We start from the raw sequence: 19,299 nt of genomic DNA on the forward strand, positions 1-19,299 counted from the left end.
TACCCCTTTCCCGGTGGCAGCCTCCTATTTCTCGGCTATCAATGCAGAGGTTACCAGCCTCCTATGGGAAGACAAGGCACCACGAATAGCCCTGCACAAGCTCACATGCGGCTGGTACGATGGTGGTATAGCCCTCCCTGATATCAAGACCTACTACTGGGCGTCGCAACTTATGATCGTAAACCAGTGGCTCCACGCGCCTCAGGATGACCCTGCTTACCGCATGGATAGACAGCTGTTGGGGGGGGAGGGGGTGCTGGGAGCCCTATACAACCCTAAAAAAGGTCACCCTCCGGAGGGGCCCGCGTCCCACACTCTCCGGCTATGGTTCACTGCACAGCGCGCGATGGGCTGGGCCGGAAGGATCACCCAGGCTACGCCCCTCTGGGACACGAAACGGCTCGGGGTGCTCCGCACCACCAAGGGATTCCATCAATGGGACCTCATCGGTATCTCCAGGGTCGGGGACCTCTGGAAACGGGGAGAGGTGGTGGCGTTTCCTCAATTGCAGACGGAGTACGACTTGGCTGAATCTGAATCATTCCGATACTTACAAATCCGCCACGCCCTCCGGGCGGCGATCCCACCGGGGACTCGGCTCCCGGAGTCATCGCCCCTAGAGGACCGGCTCCTGGCAGAACATCTTATTCAAAGAGCGACGTCCCTCACCTATAGGAAAATAATAAATAATCGCCCTGATCCTTTCCTGACCCTTAAGAGTAAATGGGAGGCAGAACTTGGGGACTTCGAGGACTCGGACTGGCAGTCCGCGCTGTCGTCCCCCAGGGAGGTGGGCATTTCGTCCAAGCTCAGACTAGTCCAACTCAAAATCTTGCACCGCACATACTACACCCGCACACTCCTCTTTAAGTTACGGCGTGCGGAGTCCCCGCAATGTCTCAGAGACTGTGGTCACGAAGGATCTTTCTTCCACACCATATGGAAATGCCCTGTCATCGAGGTCTACTGGAGGGCGGTGATGCATACGCTCTCCCAGGTGACTAGAATCGTGACACCTCCTGAGCCCCGGCTTTGTCTCCTTAACATATGGGAACAAACTGATCATAAGAGACTGGTGCAGCTATGGGTTACGTTAGGGATTATGCTGGCAAAACGCAATATAGCCCAACGATGGGGTACGGGGCAGGCGCCCACCCTGGCGCAATGGATACGTGACATGGACCAAGTAATGGTGGTTGAGAAATCGGTGTATATACACAGGGGGTGCCCTAGGAAATGGACACAGGTGTGGAGCGGGTGGAATGTATACAGAGGGAATATTTGTGAGCCCCCACCGGAGGGATCGGACGAGGAACTCAGTGATCAGGAGTGATGTGATGGTCAGATGCACAGGTGCGGGCTGGGAGAGGCGATATGTTCCGTATTTCATGTCTTTCTGTCTAAATTGTAATACTACTGCACTGTTTAATTCCGCCTGTAGTAACCACCTGCCACACATGAAGATTGATGAGTGGTCTTTTTCTTTTGTGTTTGCAAATTCAATAAAAATATTTCAAAAAAAAAAAGAAGGTAAATGTAAACTGGTGCTGCTAAAGCAAGGCTCTCCAATCGTTTCTATGGGGAGAGCATTTCTGAACAATGAAAATATTCCTGAGCTACAAATAACTTTGATCATTGTTACAGTAGTGACAACAACGGATACGACCACAATAGTGAACACACCTTGCAGGGTCACAGTAGCGGCCATCCAGGTGTATATCACAAATTAAACTATATACTTACCTATATATAGACCATCTATGTTGTGGTTATAAATATTCTGAATACCAGGATATCTTATGATATAACACCGATCACCCCAAAGTATACCAACAGCTATAAATTACCCAAACACACATGAATTATCAGCCAAAGAGTAGCTTTAAAATTTATATATGTTTTGGATTTACATTCATTTTTTCCAAAAACATCAGCATACCACTCTCTCAAATTACACAATTTCCTATCAAATATACCCTTTCATTTCATGTAAAAACACTCCATGGACCATCTTGTGTTTTTCACACACTGTATGACTGATAGAGTAGAGCTGCAAAAATCACATGACTTTCACCTTCATGACTTTGTAAACAGAGAAAGGAGACAGGCAATCATATTTCAAGTCAAGCAGGATATCAGTGTGCAGTCTGAAGTTGTATACTGCTGCCTTCTTCAGTGTCACAAGGCCCTCTGCATTTTGTAATGTGCTGGGCTGCACCTCAGGGAGCTACTTTCAGGGTACTGGCGAGGTACTAGTAGCTCACGAGCTAACCGTTGGAGACCACTGTGCTTAACAAATTCACGCGATGACCTGATCAACAGGGAGGGATTCTACTTGTGTATCAAAATCAGAAACACACAGGTTTGTGACAAGATATCATAGCTAGGTCAAATGACATCTGTGACAGTCTCAGAAAAAGAATCTATCTGGAAGGGTTATACAGTCATTTCTAAATAATATGAAGTCTCTCATTCCTCAGCGAGAAAGATGACTTGCAAACAGAAAATGTTCAAGATAGTTGCCAATCTACCCAGTGGCAGGTGTCCAGAAAAACGTGCTTGATGATCAGACATTATGATAATCCAAGAGATCACAAAGGACCCCAAAGTTACATCCAGGTACCTATAGGCCTCTGCCAATAAAGGAACTATCAAGACTTCATGATGCTACCATTAGGAAAAGGTTGACCACTTTCGGTTTTTGGGGAAGTGTAGCAAAGGAAAAAACGTATTTCTAAAACCAACAATGCTGCACGGCTTGGGTTTGAAGAACAGCACTTGAATGAGCAACAAGACTTCTGGAACAATGTTTTTTAACTGATGAGAAAGAGTTGACTGGATATAATGCACAGCTGCTTTATTTGGAGGGAACAAAGATGGTGTATAACCACATGACCTCATATCAACAGCTGAGCATGGTGGTGGTGGAGTAACTGTGTCCCTGTTTTTCACCCATAGGACCTAGATATCTCACAGTCATAGAATCCACTATGACTGACATGAATGAATGAATATTGAATTTATAAAGCACAAACTTAGCCCAAGGGCGCCCAAGGATAGCTGTGTAAATAAACAAATGTGCTCACATACCACTGAGGACTGAGGTTAGACTTTGTTTTGGGGCTGGAATCAAGCTACACCCAAATAATGAGCCCCGATCAGGGTGAAACTGGTCTTGTGTTCTGGTTTGCATATGGATGGGTCAAACTGGGGTGGCATGGTGGGCAAAAGAATGATGGGTTGGAAGTCTTTCCCAAGCATTTGCCAGTGGTCAGACTTATTGCAAGCATTCCTCAAACCACCTTTAGAGTGTTTTGATTTAACAAAAGAGAAGAACCGCAGTAAAATTGTGGTATCAACTATTAAAAATGTAGTCTGTTCGAATCGATGTCAGTGACTAACTATGCATACAGGGGTCACTGTGACGATCCCAATACTTTATGTAAAAATGTTGAAATGAGTAGGAGGGGAAAACGTGAAGAAGAGAAGTTTAATGTGATCACTCAGTATATGACTACTCAATGTACCATGCTGTATTTCTACTTGTCAATATGTACCTATTATTGAAACGTCAATAAAAATTGTTTAAAAAGAAAAAAGGTAGTCTGTATTTTTGCACTGTTTTACAATGGGCGGGCGCCATTAATCCACTTTATAATATTTCTTCGCAAAAACAGAGAGCTTGGTGCAGTGCACAGAGAATGGGGTGATGGAAGTCTGGGTAGAAAGGTGGTTGTTCATTACACGCCATGCATACGGGTCTCGTCCTCGGCAGGGGAGTGACCTTCAATACTGTGAGAGCTACCCGCCCTCCACATGAGGCTTTCAGTGGAGAAAGGCACCAGTAATTCACGGCGATGATTGGTGCGCACAGCCCCAGGACCTCTATGATTTCCGAGTGTCTTGGTGCCTCCTAACACCGCACCGGATATTTGATTTTGCTTTGGAACCGGACCGCAGGCTTACTGAGGTGGGCTGATCTCGAGCGATGTGGAGCTCCCTCACCGGTCTACCCTTTTTGCCTCCAACCAGGGACCCACAGTCGAACGAACACTCCCTGCCTGAGCGGTTCAGATAGGAATGGGAGATCCCCCTGACAAGATGGTTCGTAATGGCAATAATCTCTGCCCAATAACTAACTCCACTACTCTATAGTTTCTTCTTTTGTTATCCTTCTGCTATCTTCGGTGATTAATATAGGGAATCCATTTTGGGAATTATTCCAGATGCCCCCCTACTCAACAAAATGGCAGCTTAGCATATACCCATAGAGAAAGGACGACTCCGGGCATGAGCTGAGACATAAGGATGGAAAAAGGACTATGAATATTAGGGCTCAGACTTAAGAGACATAGGACTTCCCCCTAAAACCCACCATAGAGAATAAGGAAGATAGGCCTAACCAACAGGTGCAAAAAGCAAGTGAAATAGGACTACATCCTAAGACAACCCATTTATGGAAAGCAAAATAGGACTACCGCCTAGGATCATACATCCACAACAAACGGGGCGGCCATCATGGACTACCTTTCTAGATCAGTCACCTGCAGCAAAAGTCGTGGCTATATCGGGCTTCCTCTTATCACTTCTAGAATTATCCACTACTCAAGGACCCATACCACTCCCTCTGGTTCTCTTCTCTACAAATATTCAGGTAGAGTTCCACCTCCTACCTAACCCTACCTCTTTCACATATTTCGAGCTAGGTGCCTTATATGTACTTCATTTGCCTCCCCCTCTCCCTGCACCTCTTTTCCTGACACCCTCCTCCCCCCGCTTTATACACTTCCCCATCTCACATTTAACATCAACAGACCTACGCACACCCTCACCCACTAGGGTTTTTTCCCCTTTCTGAGAACACCTTTTCCCTCCCCAACCTCATTATTACTTACCTCACCACTCTCCCGCAGTCGCCCCCTTCCTCTACCCCCCTAATCCCTCACCTACATAACTCCATGTTACCCATCCTCCATACCTATTCCCCCCACCCATACACTAGCGCCAACTACATTATGGAACGCACAGGATTAAATACCTACACTATTATATACCCCCCAACCTTTCAAAAAGCAGCCAAACGCTTTAAACACAACATGTTGAAATCACATCCAGAAACACTAATCTCAGATCCTGACTTCTCAACAAATGAAGGTTACACAACCACTGATTTTATCTTCTACACTAAGCGAAGGGCCCAATGGAGGAAAGCCTTCCTAGCCCTGTTCTCGATCTCCTCCACCAGGAAAACAGCACATGGCCTTACCATCTCCATCATCCCATCCACAATATACAAAGCCAATGCAACAGTCTCCATTTACCACAATGGGATCATCCTCATTCAATCTTCGGATCGTAGTCCTAATAGACAACATCTCACCCCTCATTAGGGATAAAGTCTTAAGACTCCACCCAATCCCCACTTGCTCCCAACCGCAATCCGCTTCCTGACCCACTGCATGCTTCCCACTCAAGACACTCTGCACCTTTGACCCAACCAACATTTATATTCACCCTAGAGCCATCTGTCACCCCGGGAGATAATACACACCCACCTAAACCATACTCTATACCTAGCACCTCTAACACCCCCTTGTCCTCACACTCACCTCACACCCAACCGTTGCACACCCTTTCAACTCCCGCTATTATACAGCCCCTATAACCAGGGCAACCCCACCCAGACAGCCCGCAGCGTAATCTCCCAGCCCACAATCTCCCGCCTAACCTCATACAGGACACAAGCACTCCCCCCCCCCCCACACTCGACTATCACTAAATATGACTCCACCCACACCAGACCCTAGACTTGATAATATTATCACTTCAACAAATCAAAGAAGTCCTTCAAGCTACACGCGACCTGATTACCCTTCAACCCAAGAACAAACTACTTGAATAAGAATCCAAGACCAACGTCCACAATACCCAATCAAAACTCTCCCCACAACAGCCCACACGCCCTCAGAAAAAGCAGTCCCTAAGATGGAGTGCAGTACCATACTCTTAATGCCTCAACCCATCCCATACGAAGGAAAAATCCTCTATCGGATATAGATTTACTCTCTCTAATTCACTCCTATGATCGCCGCAACATACCCCTAACACAATACACTCAGACATACCTCCTACTCACTCACTAATTCAAACCATCCCCTCCAACACTCACAGACTGTCAAAACACAATGCGAGAAACATTGTGGAAAACAACCTGACGGGAGTCCCTCTCACACAAAAGCCCAACCCAAATTCCATCAAGCCGCAACTTAAGTGTATAATGCTAAACTGTAGATCAGCGGCAAGACATGCTGCTGACATAGCAGACCTCATCCTCACACACGAACCTGACCTACTAATACTGACCGAAACATGGTTAAATGAATCATCCACGCCCATCCTCGATATTTTGGTGCCCGCAAACTAGAACATCATCCGACTTGACAGAACTGACAGGCCTGGTGGTGGTATCGCCTGCATACATCGGACCTATCGCTAAGTAAACCGCGCCCTCTCACCAGCCCTATCTTCCTGTGAACACCTGCGCCTAAGCAAACAATGTGGACGGACCCACTGAAAAGAAGGTTATCTGGACTCACTAATGTGATGAGCAGTGCCAAGGAACCATTAGGTGTTCTTAAAAGACCCCTCTCACACCAACCTGGTTGGTGGCATGCTTCATCATTGGGGTCCCACCCGGGCGGCCGAATGCCCCCCGGTTGTGCTACAACGCATGATTACAGGGGAGCGGTTGTGGTGTAATTGTGTGAAATAGTGTAGTGCAGATTAAAAATCTCTCTGGGAATCCTTACCAAATGTGTTTATTGTTAGCGGCCCAGGATATAGTTAAAACCAGAAAGCGCAACTAATGGAGAGGTTTACTCGTAGTTGTACATGTTTCAGCCTAAGGAAAAAGTGAGTGGGCTTTCGTCAGGACCAGGTGTAAAGTGTGTGTGGCAAAAATGATGCCACATGAAAGTGAATTTCCAACACACGTACTAAGGTGTGTTGTAGTGCTAGGTGGTGTGGAAATACTTACGGCCCCACTTAGAAAACACTAGATTTGTGTGTATGGCAGAAATTCAGAGCCCAGAAGGGGTTCCATCTGTAGTCACACTTTCGTCAAGACGGAGATCCCACTGAGATCTATTGCGGTCTCCCGTGGTCCTGGCTGCGGCTAGACATCACGAACAACAAACCATTGTGCTCATTGCACACAATGTACCACCCCCCTGGGACAACTAACCTTCGTCGAACAGCTCATGGATATTATATCTACTAATGCTGGACAACAAATGACACAAATATTCCTCAGAGACTTCAACCTCCACTGGAATGACCTTAATGATTCAGCAGTCACCAGCCTCAAAACTTTCCTCTCAGACTTCAACCTCGCCCAAATCTGTAACTGCCCCACACATGATAAAGGCTCAACTCTAGACTTATTCATCTCCAAAGCTGAAGCCACTCAGCTAGAAACGATCCTCCCCTGTGACTGGTCGGACCACCACATCATCACCTTCTTCATCAAGTAATCAGTAAAACCCCACTCTACCTAACCCATGAGACCCAAAATTTGGAAGAGAAACCTAAGAAACGTCAGTGGAAACCTAGTCAAACTCCAACCCCAACATCCTGCTTCCCCCCGAAGATCTATCGGATGTGCAAGATCTGACCGACCACTACTTCTGCTCCATAAACAAGGTCTTAGATAAAGTCGCGCACCTACAATTGAAAAGACCTTCTACAAAAGACTATAAGCCATGGTACGATGGTAGACTTAACGAGGACAGAAGATCCCTTAGATTAATCGAACGACGCTAGAGGTCAGCGCCTTCTTCAGTCCACCTCAAATTGCTAAGAACCACAAGAAACTCATACTACAGAAAGATCAGACAAGCAAAAGAAATCTTTTTCAGTAACCAATTAGACCAAGCCATGAACCGCCACGCTAGGAGTCCCACAAGGATCGTCCCTCTCTCTCACACTCTTCAACTTATTCATGGAACCACTCACCGACATCCTCAGCTCTTCTAATGTCCAATACCACATGTATGCGGATGATACACAAATATACTTAAAAATCCATTCTCTAGAGGACATCAAATCTCTCAATGTAACGCTACAAAAAACTCAGACCTGGCTGGCTGAAAACCATCTGAAACTTAACACCCTCAAAACCGAATTCCTCCTGATCGCACCCCCCAACCAATCGACAATCATTTTGGACTGGCTGAAACACCTCACAGCACTCAACTGCCAACCTCTTATTATAGATTCAGCGAAATCATTGGGAGTAACTCAATAAAAATCTCAACATGCAGAAACACATCAGCAGCGCAGCAAAAGGAGCAAATTTTCAAATGGACACCCTAAGAAGACTAAAACCCTTCCTACCCGTAAATGACTTCAACCTTGCAGTTCAAGCTCTAGTACTCCCTAGAATTAAATATGGGAGTGCTGCCCTTCGCAGGCTTCCCAGATCGACGACGGCTCCCCTAAGAGCCTCAATCAACTCAGCTGCTAGACTCACCACGGGCTCCAAAAGAAACTGCAACATCTCCCAGTGCCTTAGAGCACTCAACTGGCTACCCTTCTAAGCCAGAGTTCAACTAAAAATCGCCTGCATGACGCACAAGGCCATGCATCACAATATTCCGACCTATCTGGCACAGGAATTGGTACTTTCGTGCGGCAACAGATCCTCCAGAAGCGCCAGTAACCTCCTACTGAAACCATAATGTTTCTCCAAGAAGAAAACATACAACCGAGCCTTCTCCGGGGTTGCTCCCAGGATCTGGAACTCTCTACCTCCTGAAACCAGTCTGAATGCCTCTATTATATCATTAAAAAAAGAAGTGAAATCTATTCTCTTATCCAAATTCACATGAACCATGGGTACGAATTGTAATAATTGTATGATATGCGCTGAACATAACTATTTCTTGTAATTCTGGTATTGTTTACTATATCTGCTTGTAAAGCGCTCCGATACCTGCTAGGGTCTTTTCCACGCTATACAAAACCTTCAAGATAAATAAATAAATTACAAACAGGGTGCTTTTAAAGAAAGCGTTTGAAGTAGGTTTCACCTTGGGTGGAGAGAAAATTCAAAGTAGTAACGTTAGAAAGAAGAAAAGTCAGAAGGCAGTGGAGACACGTGGTGGCTAGGAGACAAGTTGGTGTACCAGACATGTGTAAGGCAATTATGAACACCATTGAGAGTGCTTTGCATACAGAGCCCTGTTGTGCATCACAAGCCATCTAGCCTGGTGCTAGAAGGTGTATATGAGGCAGATTTGGAATGAAGTTAAATGCATGCAGTTTGCTGAACGAAGGTCACTATCGGGGTCTGCATAGAAGGGTCCCAGAAAATGCTACTATAACCGTCTAGTTTTCAGATGAAGAGGATTTTACAACAGTTTTCACAGAATTTAAGGTGAGGAGGGGCAGATTTAGAGTCGGTTGATCAGGGCTCTAACAGTTGCTTTAGTAATGAGGAAGTGTCACATTTCAATATCAGTCATCCCCAATGCTACAGGCTTATGGAAATATGAGAGGGGATTAAGGTGTAGTGGATGACAGGTAATAGGATACTCTTTTTTCAACAGGCTAAGGAAGGGTATGTGTAAGTGGAGCAAGAATGTTTGGGTGCGATTATCCAAATGATGGGGTCTGGGAAACCAAATCCGATGATATGCCCAAGCAACGTGGTAAATAGGGAGGAAAGGGTGCAATGCTACTACTCAAGACAACCTGGGAATGGCAGAATGAGGAGAAATCTTTGTCAGAGGTCAGACCAGGCTAACAGGAAGAGAAGTGATACACAATCGAGTGCAACCAAAAAATCTATAAATACGAACGGTGGACAAGAGGTTGTAGTGTGCTCAGACTGACTTTAATACTAGACCAGAATTACTAAACTTAAGAGGGCCCCTGAATAATAGAATACCTGGAAGAGGAGGGCAGGGGAAATAACTACTACTACTACTACTAACAACAAACCTCCCCCCTATTGGGTTCTTAATTGGTGATGCATCCAAGAATTATTAAAAGCCTCATTAAATCACAGAATAAAGTATTTTGTTTTAGATTTATTTTTATAAAGACAATGATATAGAAAAACAATTCAATTTAGACAATTTCAGTAGTTTTTGCTTACAAATATCAAAAGAGCCAACCTTCAAATAGCAGAAATGTCAACGAAACACAAAATCATACCTCAAAAACACTACTAAACAAAACATACAAGCAGACAATGCATAAATTGAAAAAAGAAAAAAGAGGAAACAAAAATATTTCATATAAGTAATGGACATAAAGATTACAAAATTAAACAATAAATATTATATTTGTCCATTACTTATATGAAATATTTTTGTTTCCTCTTTTTTCAATTCATGCATTGTCTGCTTGGATGTTTTGTTTAGTAGTGTTTTGTGAGGTACAACTAGACCCACAATGGCCATGCGCGCTGCGTGCGCCGAAGTCCTGACCTGACGTCACAGAGGAGGACACGTGGTGGGAGCATCAGGAGGCCACCGCCAGTTCCCATCGTTATACGTCAGCCATCTCGGATTGGAGATAGGTTCGGGAGCGATAGAATAGCTTGTCACACGTATCCAAGAAGTTTGATTCATGTGCTGGAGAGGAAATGCGCGTCGCTATACCTTACAGAAGCGTAGTGTGGTTCAGTGATTTAAAAAAAAAAAGCCTTTGAATTTTCTTACACTTGAAAGTCTCCGTTCTAGGTCAAAAAGAAAGGGCTGAAGATTCTGAAGTCATCTGATGACTGCAACTGGGCTATTCCTGCAATTATGGAGTGGTCTTCTTAAACCACCCTGAAGTATGCGTATACTGTATAGGGTGAAAGATTTAATCTGATGACTTGTGGTGTAGCGGTCTAGTCTGAGACGCACACCGCGCGTGACGTCAGCGGACATCCGGCAGCGGCCATACTTTCGTATCGGCATTAGCGCGCCGATTTCAAGCGAGTACGGAGCTCCGCTCCGGCGATCCCAGTGAATGTGTAATAAATAGCGATAATCCTCGCAACGCCTGCGTGTCCATTTCTGCTAGGTTATGGTGAAGAGTAACGACTTTACAATGGTGACGAGGTGGTGAAGAAGTGCCCCGCACCCATCCAAAACCCACGTGGAGAGCAGACGGCCTGCAGGACACCCTTGAGGAAACGCAATTGGGAGCTCGGCAGTGCAGCGGACAGCGCACGGTGCAGGGAGAAAGGCACTATCCGGGCAGATCATCCTGCTTCAAGCCTGGTAAGGGGGTGCATGCCTTAATCCCGTGCCGCCTGAGTCGGAGAAAAGGCGCCAATCACGGCCCGAAGGGGGGGCAGGGCCCCACATGCTGGAAGAAACCAGTGCTGACCACACGGAGAGTGGGGAGTCCAGCCTGGACGACGAAGCAGGGAGCAGAGGCGCCCAAGCGGTCAGTTCACCAGGAAATTCCACCACAGGTAGACGACGCCCCAGAGCCGGTAGGAAGATGAGCTCGCAGACGTTCTCACTGACGAACCCCGTGCCCTTCCTAATAAAAGTCGGGGAACCTGAGATGCCATGGGAGGATTGGAAAAGGTATTTCCTGAATTACCTATCGGCATTAGAAGAGGAGGGCGAGACAGAATTCTCGAGCTCGTGGAAGAAGAAGATTCTCTTCCATCATTTGGGCCCGGCGGGACAAAGGGTGTATGAAGACCTGGTGAAAGAAGTGAGACAAGCGGCGGACGACAATGCAACACGCAATAGAGGACCTAGACGCCCACTACCGTCCGGCGGTATGCACAGCTATTGATCGGTACAACTTCTACCACAGGGCACAAAACAAAGGGGAAACGGTCGACGGTCGATGAGTACGTGGCGGCCCTACAGAAACTGGCCCTGACATGCAAATTCGGAACCTTACAAGAGGAACTGATCAGGGACCAGATCATCATGCACACGGTAAATACCTCCATCCAAGAGAAGCTGTTGGCCAACGGCCACGCACCATTGAAGACTGTCGTATCCTTGGTGAAGAAAGCTGAGTTGACCAGGAGATGTGCGGAAGCGGCCAAACGGGAATGCCAGCCAGAGCAGGCCGTATGCAAAGTAGAGGATCGGAAGGCCACGGACAGCAAAATGTCGGCAGGACAACAAGGCACGCGGAACTACAGAAGGTTCAATGCCCGTACTACGAGACCCCAAGGACAGCGACAGTGGAGCACGAATGCCTGCTACAGGTGCGGCAGTGGCACTCACGCCGCCAACGACAAGGGCTGTCCGGCGTTCGGAGCTAAGTGCGCATACTGTGGGCTGCTGGGACACTACGAAAAGGTGTGCTGGAGGAAATCCCCGAAATTAATTATAAACAACAGAGGTCCCTAGGCATGAATTGAGTAAAGAGGGAGTAAATAAGGACCCAATCAGTGCTTATTTTCAGAGACTTGTCCAGCCGGACATGCCAGAGCCCCCCAAGTCTTACCTTCCACTTGCGAGGCGTTCCTGCAGAGGCGACAAGGACTACCACCCCTGTCTCCCGCCTTCTCCTAGTAGGGAGTGTATACCGACTAGGACGGAGGGGGTATCAGGGGTAGAAGCCAGATAGGATGGGGTCAAGAGGGCTTCCTTAACACCGGCTGTGTGAGAGAAGAAGGGGGACACGGTTAGCTCACCGTAGTTCCGACCTCTCCACCCCTCTACGTAGCACCAGCCCACGGACCAAGGAAGTACCTTGTGGGGAACGGTGTGATTAGCGTCCGTGGCCTCCGCACCTCGTTTCTGGTGCTTGAAGAGCGGTCCCAAGGTGGCGAATCGGAAGCACCCCAGCGTTTGAACACCAACAAAAAACAGAAAAACCAGCGCTCCTGCGCAAATAATAAAGAAGAAGCTCTGTGCCGTTCCTCTCCCTCTCCTGAGGGATTCCGGCTAAGGGCAAGAAGGAACACTACCCCCAAAGAGATGCAGGCTCTCCAAATGCCTGCACAGTCATGTGACTCCGTTCAGTTCAGGAAGAGCTCACAAAATCATCAACGGAAAACCAGCGCTCCTGCGCAAATAATAACAGAGGCAACAAAGGGGAACCCTGCCCACCACACACACTCTGGTGCGTAATGGCTGGAAGGTGGAACAACAAAGTATGGGAGCACCGCTGGTGCGAGGCGGGGACGCAGGCGGCCGTAGCAATGGCCCTGCGAACAAGTGCTGGAACGATACCTGCAAGGCTGGTGTCCGGAGCAGAGTCTCCTCGTCGGCGGCGATGGTGAGAATCCAAAGCGCTGATGCTGCCGGAGACCCCGGCTGTTAAGCGCGTCCGCCCGGAAGTGAGTCAGTCTGACTTCCGCTTCCGCACCTTGGCGTCTAGACCGCCAACTCACCGTCCTTCGGTTCGGAGCGGCGATCGGGATCCTGACAGACAGTGGTCATAGATTTTTTACTAATAAAGTAATGTAAACAACAGAATACAAAAGAATTCTCAAAGTAGGACACAAGCCTGTGTACCGTACAACTAATAAGGAAGAAAGCTTTTTACAAAAGAGGAAGTTCAGGCGAAAAAATGTTTGTAACAATGAGAAAAAGGTTGGAGAATAAGATTAACAAACATTACATAGAAACCCTTATGTACATAGTATGATGTCAATAGGAACATATAGGGTATATGCAATTGTCGACGACGTTTCGATCCACACACATAATACTGGGATCATCATCAGGACAACATAATCAAAGCCTGTACATATGACCTGAATGAATGAATTTGGAAAGAGCAAAATCAAGACAGCACCACTGGTTGAGCACTTCCTAGAAAAAGGACATTCTGAGAACGAAATTCGATGGACCATCATTTCTGCTGTCTAACTGCCCCCACGCGGAGGAGATATGTTGCGGACACTCAACAGAGAAGAACTAAAGTGGATTTTAAAGACTGATAGTCTTAACTCTGGATTGAACAGGCTTGAGGACTGGTCTACCAACCTTTGAATCTCATAGTTGCACCTTGTGAATACGTCTGCCTGCACTTGTGAATATGTCCGTCTGTACTTCATCATTTGGCCTCATGCCACAATTTTCAATTCTGTTTGCAATTGCACTCAATTGTTTTTAATTACTGTATGGTATACTTTTCTGTGTGCTCTGTTCTAATACTAATCCAATTCCAATGCACTACTCCATGATAATCACCAGTCCTATGGTTTCCTTAACCATTCCAAGATGGCCACCACCCCCCTTGCCTTAGTCCTTCTTCCCTTCCCACACCTCCAACGTGCCTCACCAATCAGCACGAACCTTGTTTCTATATCACAGCTCCACTTGAGAATTCTTTTGTATTCTGTTGTTTACATTACTTTATTAGTAAAAAATCTATGACCACTGTCCGGCTGGACAAGTCTCTGAAAATAAGCACTGATTGGGTCCTTATTTACTCCCTCTTTACTCAATTCATGCCTAGGGACCTCTGTTGCTTATAATTACTTAATTCCCATGGTCCCTGGCCGACCTTATATGGGTGCTCTTGTTGTGAATTACAGGAGGAAATCCCCGAGGCAACAAGTGAAGTATGTGGCACAAGAAACAGGCAGGGGGGAAGAAGACGAGAACCACGAGGAGGAAGACGAGATCTTGATAGTGGAAGAACAAATACTGGGCATAGAGAGTTCGGTGGAAAAGAAACCGAAATGCGACTTGTGCATAGGAGGAGTAGGAGTCACCATGGTGGCGGACTCGGGATCGCCCTACACGATTATAAGAAGGAAGATATGGGAGGAAGATTTCGCAACGCGAACAAAGTATCGTCTGAGACCCACGGACATTCATCCGGTAACGTTCACCGGGGAACCCATACCCATGGTAGGGTATTGCCTTCTAACCTTTGAATTCAAGGGCAGAACGTGCGAGGGGAAATTATATGTGGCGGAGAAAGGACCATCAGTACTGGGTTGGAAGGAACAGGGGAAGTTAGGAATAAAACTGAACCCAGGAGGACGCACGCAAGTGCTCATGACCGAGGACAGCCCAGAACATGAGGCGCAGCGGTGGAAGGAAGAATTCCCAGAGGTCTTCAAGGACTCCATCAGTCGCCTGGCGAAGTTCACACATAAGATACACCTGAGAGAGGGGGCCCGCCCAGTGTCCCACAGAGCACGCAACATCCCATTCCGGACCAGGGCAGCCGTACAGGTAGAGCTGCAGAGACTGGAGGACAATAGGGTGATAGAAGCGATTGACAATGCGGAGTGGTTGGCACCCCAAGTAGTGGCGCAGAAGCCCAACGGGAAGGTGAGGTTGTGCGTGGATCTAAGGGAGCTTAACAAGAACATAGTGGTGGACAAGTTCCCGCTTCCCAGGATCAACGAGATGTTGGCCAAGACCCAAGGCACACAATGGTTCTCCACCATAGACTTGACGTCGGCCTACCACCAGATTGCCCTACACCAGTAATGCAACCACCTGACGTCTTTCATCACACCGTTTGGATGCTACAAGTTCCTGCGGATGCCGTTTGGACTTGCCTCAGCAGCAGCTGTTTTCCAAAAGCTCATGTACCGGCTGTTCCATAAGAAGGCAGGCATCCAATATTTCCAAGATGACATCTTGGTAATGGGAACGTCCCAAGCGGATCACAACAGAAAGTTAGAAGAAGTGCTAACAGTGTTAAGGCAGAACGGGCTCACTGCCCAATGGGACAAGTGCAAGTTTGGCATGAACAATGTCACATACTTAGGGCACGAGATCAGTCAACATGGCATGCATCACCATTTAATACTAGACAAGCCCACATCTTGGAGAAACAAAATATAAACAATAGTAACTGTAGGAGAACCACTGAGGGCAAAGCCAAAACAAAAGCTGGGCTCTTTCATGTTCATTATGCCACACACTAACCTTATTTTCAAATCCTCACCTTTCCCATCCGCCAAAACCATTACAGGGCGTTCTGGTCAGCATCTACTGCAGTCTTTTCACATTTGTACACCGAGAGAGAGGTGGGGTGAGTTATTAAATGGACTGATAACGAAGACACTTTTGACTGATATGAAATTGTTCAGAGAGGAAAAGTATGCTGGTGATTTTTTAAACTGAGTGAGAGGAAGTGGGTGTATCGCAGGGTACAAGTCAAGGATACACGCAAGTACACTGCGTCCACCCACTCTTTTCACAGGGTGGACACAGTCCCCACTGCCAAGAAGTTGGTCCCCACAGAAATATGCTGAACTTGTCCAGGTGTAATTTTCAGACACTGGGAAACGTTCAGCAGCGCCTGCACATTGTCTGCTTTCGATTCCCAGCAGCAACGTGCAGGCAGCGAGGGAGTTTTTTTAAACCTCCAGCTGGACCGAAGGTAAGGGGCCACCAGGCCTCCTTTTGTTTGAATATCCTGACTGGAGGCAGCCTTCACACTTAATTGTAAATGCCATGGAGGGGAAAGAAAGGCACACAGCTTGTTATCTCTTCACAGGTACTTGAGAGGCTCTCTTTGCCTTTGTTCAGTCCCTGTATATAAGAGATGCATGCATGCACTGTAAGAATGTCAGATGTGCTGGTTTGTCCCAGTATTTATACAAATAACAATTTCAATCTCACTATTTTATTTCTTCGATAGCGCTATGCAACCCAATGCAGGGTGTCCGAGCTCTTTACGTAACATACACATTATAGATTGACAATAAATCAGGTACAAGATGAGTTACATGAGACAGTGAGGGTTACAAGGTGGAGGAGTCACATGTCCTTCATAACTCACTGTGGTCTTTTAGGATTACAATTTATGAACTGCAGGTAACAAAAGGATCTCTGTTTTAAAAGCAGTAACCCGCTTTACTACCAACATAAAATTTAAATCTGCCATCAGCGTGTTAGATGTGCTTTGCAGGAGACACATTTACCTTATCCACTACTTTGATTCAAATCTGGGACTTTACAAAAACACAGATCCCTCAAGCAAGTGCATTAACCACCAGAGTTATCTCATCATTATTACTATTCCCTGAGATGTACTGGGCACCTTCACAGCAGATGCCTTAAGCCAATCAAATATTTTAAAATGCAGACTTTGCAACCAATTAAGCATAACAGATATACTACAATGCTTCTCCTTGTTGCCAATTTCTTTGTGGCATTGTTTAAAAAAATAAATGTATTAGTTGAGGCCCAGATTGTGCGTAGGGATTGCGCTACTTTTTTGGCACAACCCCAACGTTAAATCTCATAATGCGCTTAAATGTACTTATAATATACCGGATAAACATGCGTGAGGTCTTAATATCTGATGTCACTTCTTGCGATGTCACTTTCAGTGAGGTCACTTTCTGTAATGTGACGAGCAATGTCACGTGCCGTGACATCATTCACTGTGATTACACGCATCATGATTTAACTTGCATACTGCCTAACCTGGTTAGTCTCCCCACTACTTTTTTTAGGACTTGTTCCCTGGTGTATCGGTTCGAGAAGGAATCTAAAAGGTCAGTAAAATTGATAAAGGGTTTCTTCAGTACTTACCCTTCTTTTACTGCTGCAGCAAAAGATGAAGGGAGAATAGATTGTTTGAAGAATTTAGATTATGTAGTGGAGCATGAGAGGCCAACAGCCCGTTTTGGCAGTCTGCGGTCTCAGGGGGATCATCTGGAGCAACAAATGGATCGTCTGGCTTGAGAAAGGGGTCTAATTTGGGAACGGAGTGACAGAGAAAGTTTAAGTCAAGATAGTAACGGCATCATATGGTCGAAGAGAACAAGAGTATTTCTTGTATTTTGAAGGGATTAGTGTAGTACCTGAAATTAAAAGGTTTTGGCAAAGTCAAGGTTAAAGACGAAGCAACGTTTTTAGAAGGCAACCAGATGAGGCATGAGCATTTTGCAGAGACGTCTGCACCTCTGAAATATCATTCTTAGATCGTGGAATGAGGTGGCAGATGAGATTAAAGGTACAGTGGAAAAGCTGGAATACTAGGGAAGGGTGACAAAGCTGGGGAATTCGACAGAACGGAAGAGCCAAGGAAGATGTCACTAGTGCCTGGCGAATGCATCCGGACAATCTGGCGTGAATTTGCGTTTTAAAGACACGAGAGGACGAGGGTCGGAGATTTGTTTAACAGTTAGGTAATCTCCACGTTGGTTTGTACGGTGGAGGAGAGGGGTTACGTAGTGGCCTTATATCATTTCTCTGAGGAAGGTTTGAGAGAGCGGTCACTAGTGCTCATTGTCTCCCTCACTAGCTGGGTATCTAATTGTATCGGTGTTTATGCGAAAGAACTGCCTGTCTCCCAACTCGCAACAGTGACATCACTCAACACACACTTGAGTCACCTTTAATCAAGTCCTCGGAGTCCTGGTGCCGCGTCTCCCCTCTCCGGTCCATTTCCTGTACTTGAGTTCCAGCCATCTCCTCTTCGCTGCTGCGGAATGACTGTAGTGCAAGGGCAGCTAAAGCGGCTCACTATGTCCACACCGTCTTGAGCCGGTGCTGTCAGGCACTTCCGGCCTCACTTCCTATTCCCATCCTAGCTCCTCCCTCTCATGATGACACCAACTCCTCCATCGTACAACTAGACCCACAATGGCCATGCGCGCTGCGTGCGCCGAAGTCCTGACCTGACGTCACAGAGGAGGACACGTGGTGGGAGCATCAGGAGGCCACCGCCAGTTCCCATCGTTATACGTCAGCCATCTCGGATTGGAGATAGGTTCGGGAGCGATAGAATAGCTTGTCACACGTATCCAAGAAGTTTGATTCATGTGCTGGAGAGGAAATGCGCGTCGCTATACCTTACAGAAGCGTAGTGTGGTTCAGTGATTTAAAAAAAAAAAGCCTTTGAATTTTCTTACACTTGAAAGTCTCCGTTCTAGGTCAAAAAGAAAGGGCTGAAGATTCTGAAGTCATCTGATGACTGCAACTGGGCTATTCCTGCAATTATGGAGTGGTCTTCTTAAACCACCCTGAAGTATGCGTATACTGTATAGGGTGAAAGATTTAATCTGATGACTTGTGGTGTAGCGGTCTAGTCTGAGACGCACACCGCGCGTGACGTCAGCGGACATCCGGCAGCGGCCATACTTTCGTATCGGCATTAGCGCGCCGATTTCAAGCGAGTACGGAGCTCCGCTCCGGCGATCCCAGTGAATGTGTAATAAATAGCGATAATCCTCGCAACGCCTGCGTGTCCATTTCTGCTAGGTTATGGTGAAGAGTAACGACTTTACAATGGTGACGAGGTGGTGAAGAAGTGCCCCGCACCCATCCAAAACCCACGTGGAGAGCAGACGGCCTGCAGGACACCCTTGAGGAAACGCAATTGGGAGCGCGGCAG

The 19,299-nt window shown here is 46.7% G+C and overlaps 1 protein-coding gene across 1 annotated transcript in view; it reads right to left on the reverse strand.

Annotated features, from left to right (window-relative positions):
* TMEM41B (transmembrane protein 41B) overlaps positions 1-18,501 on the reverse strand; it is a 170,541-nt gene extending 152,040 nt beyond the window's left edge. The window contains exon 1 of the mRNA XM_085648157.1: positions 18,299-18,501. Coding sequence (XP_085504283.1) covers positions 18,299-18,374 — 76 coding nt within the window. The 5' untranslated portion in view covers positions 18,375-18,501. The remainder of the gene's footprint in view (positions 1-18,298) is intronic.
* Positions 18,502-19,299: the final 798 nt, after the last annotated feature.

The sequence above is a fragment of the Triturus cristatus genome, chromosome 3_2 (genome assembly GCF_964204655.1).
Source record: "Triturus cristatus chromosome 3_2, aTriCri1.1, whole genome shotgun sequence".
NCBI lineage: Eukaryota > Metazoa > Chordata > Amphibia > Caudata > Salamandridae > Triturus > Triturus cristatus.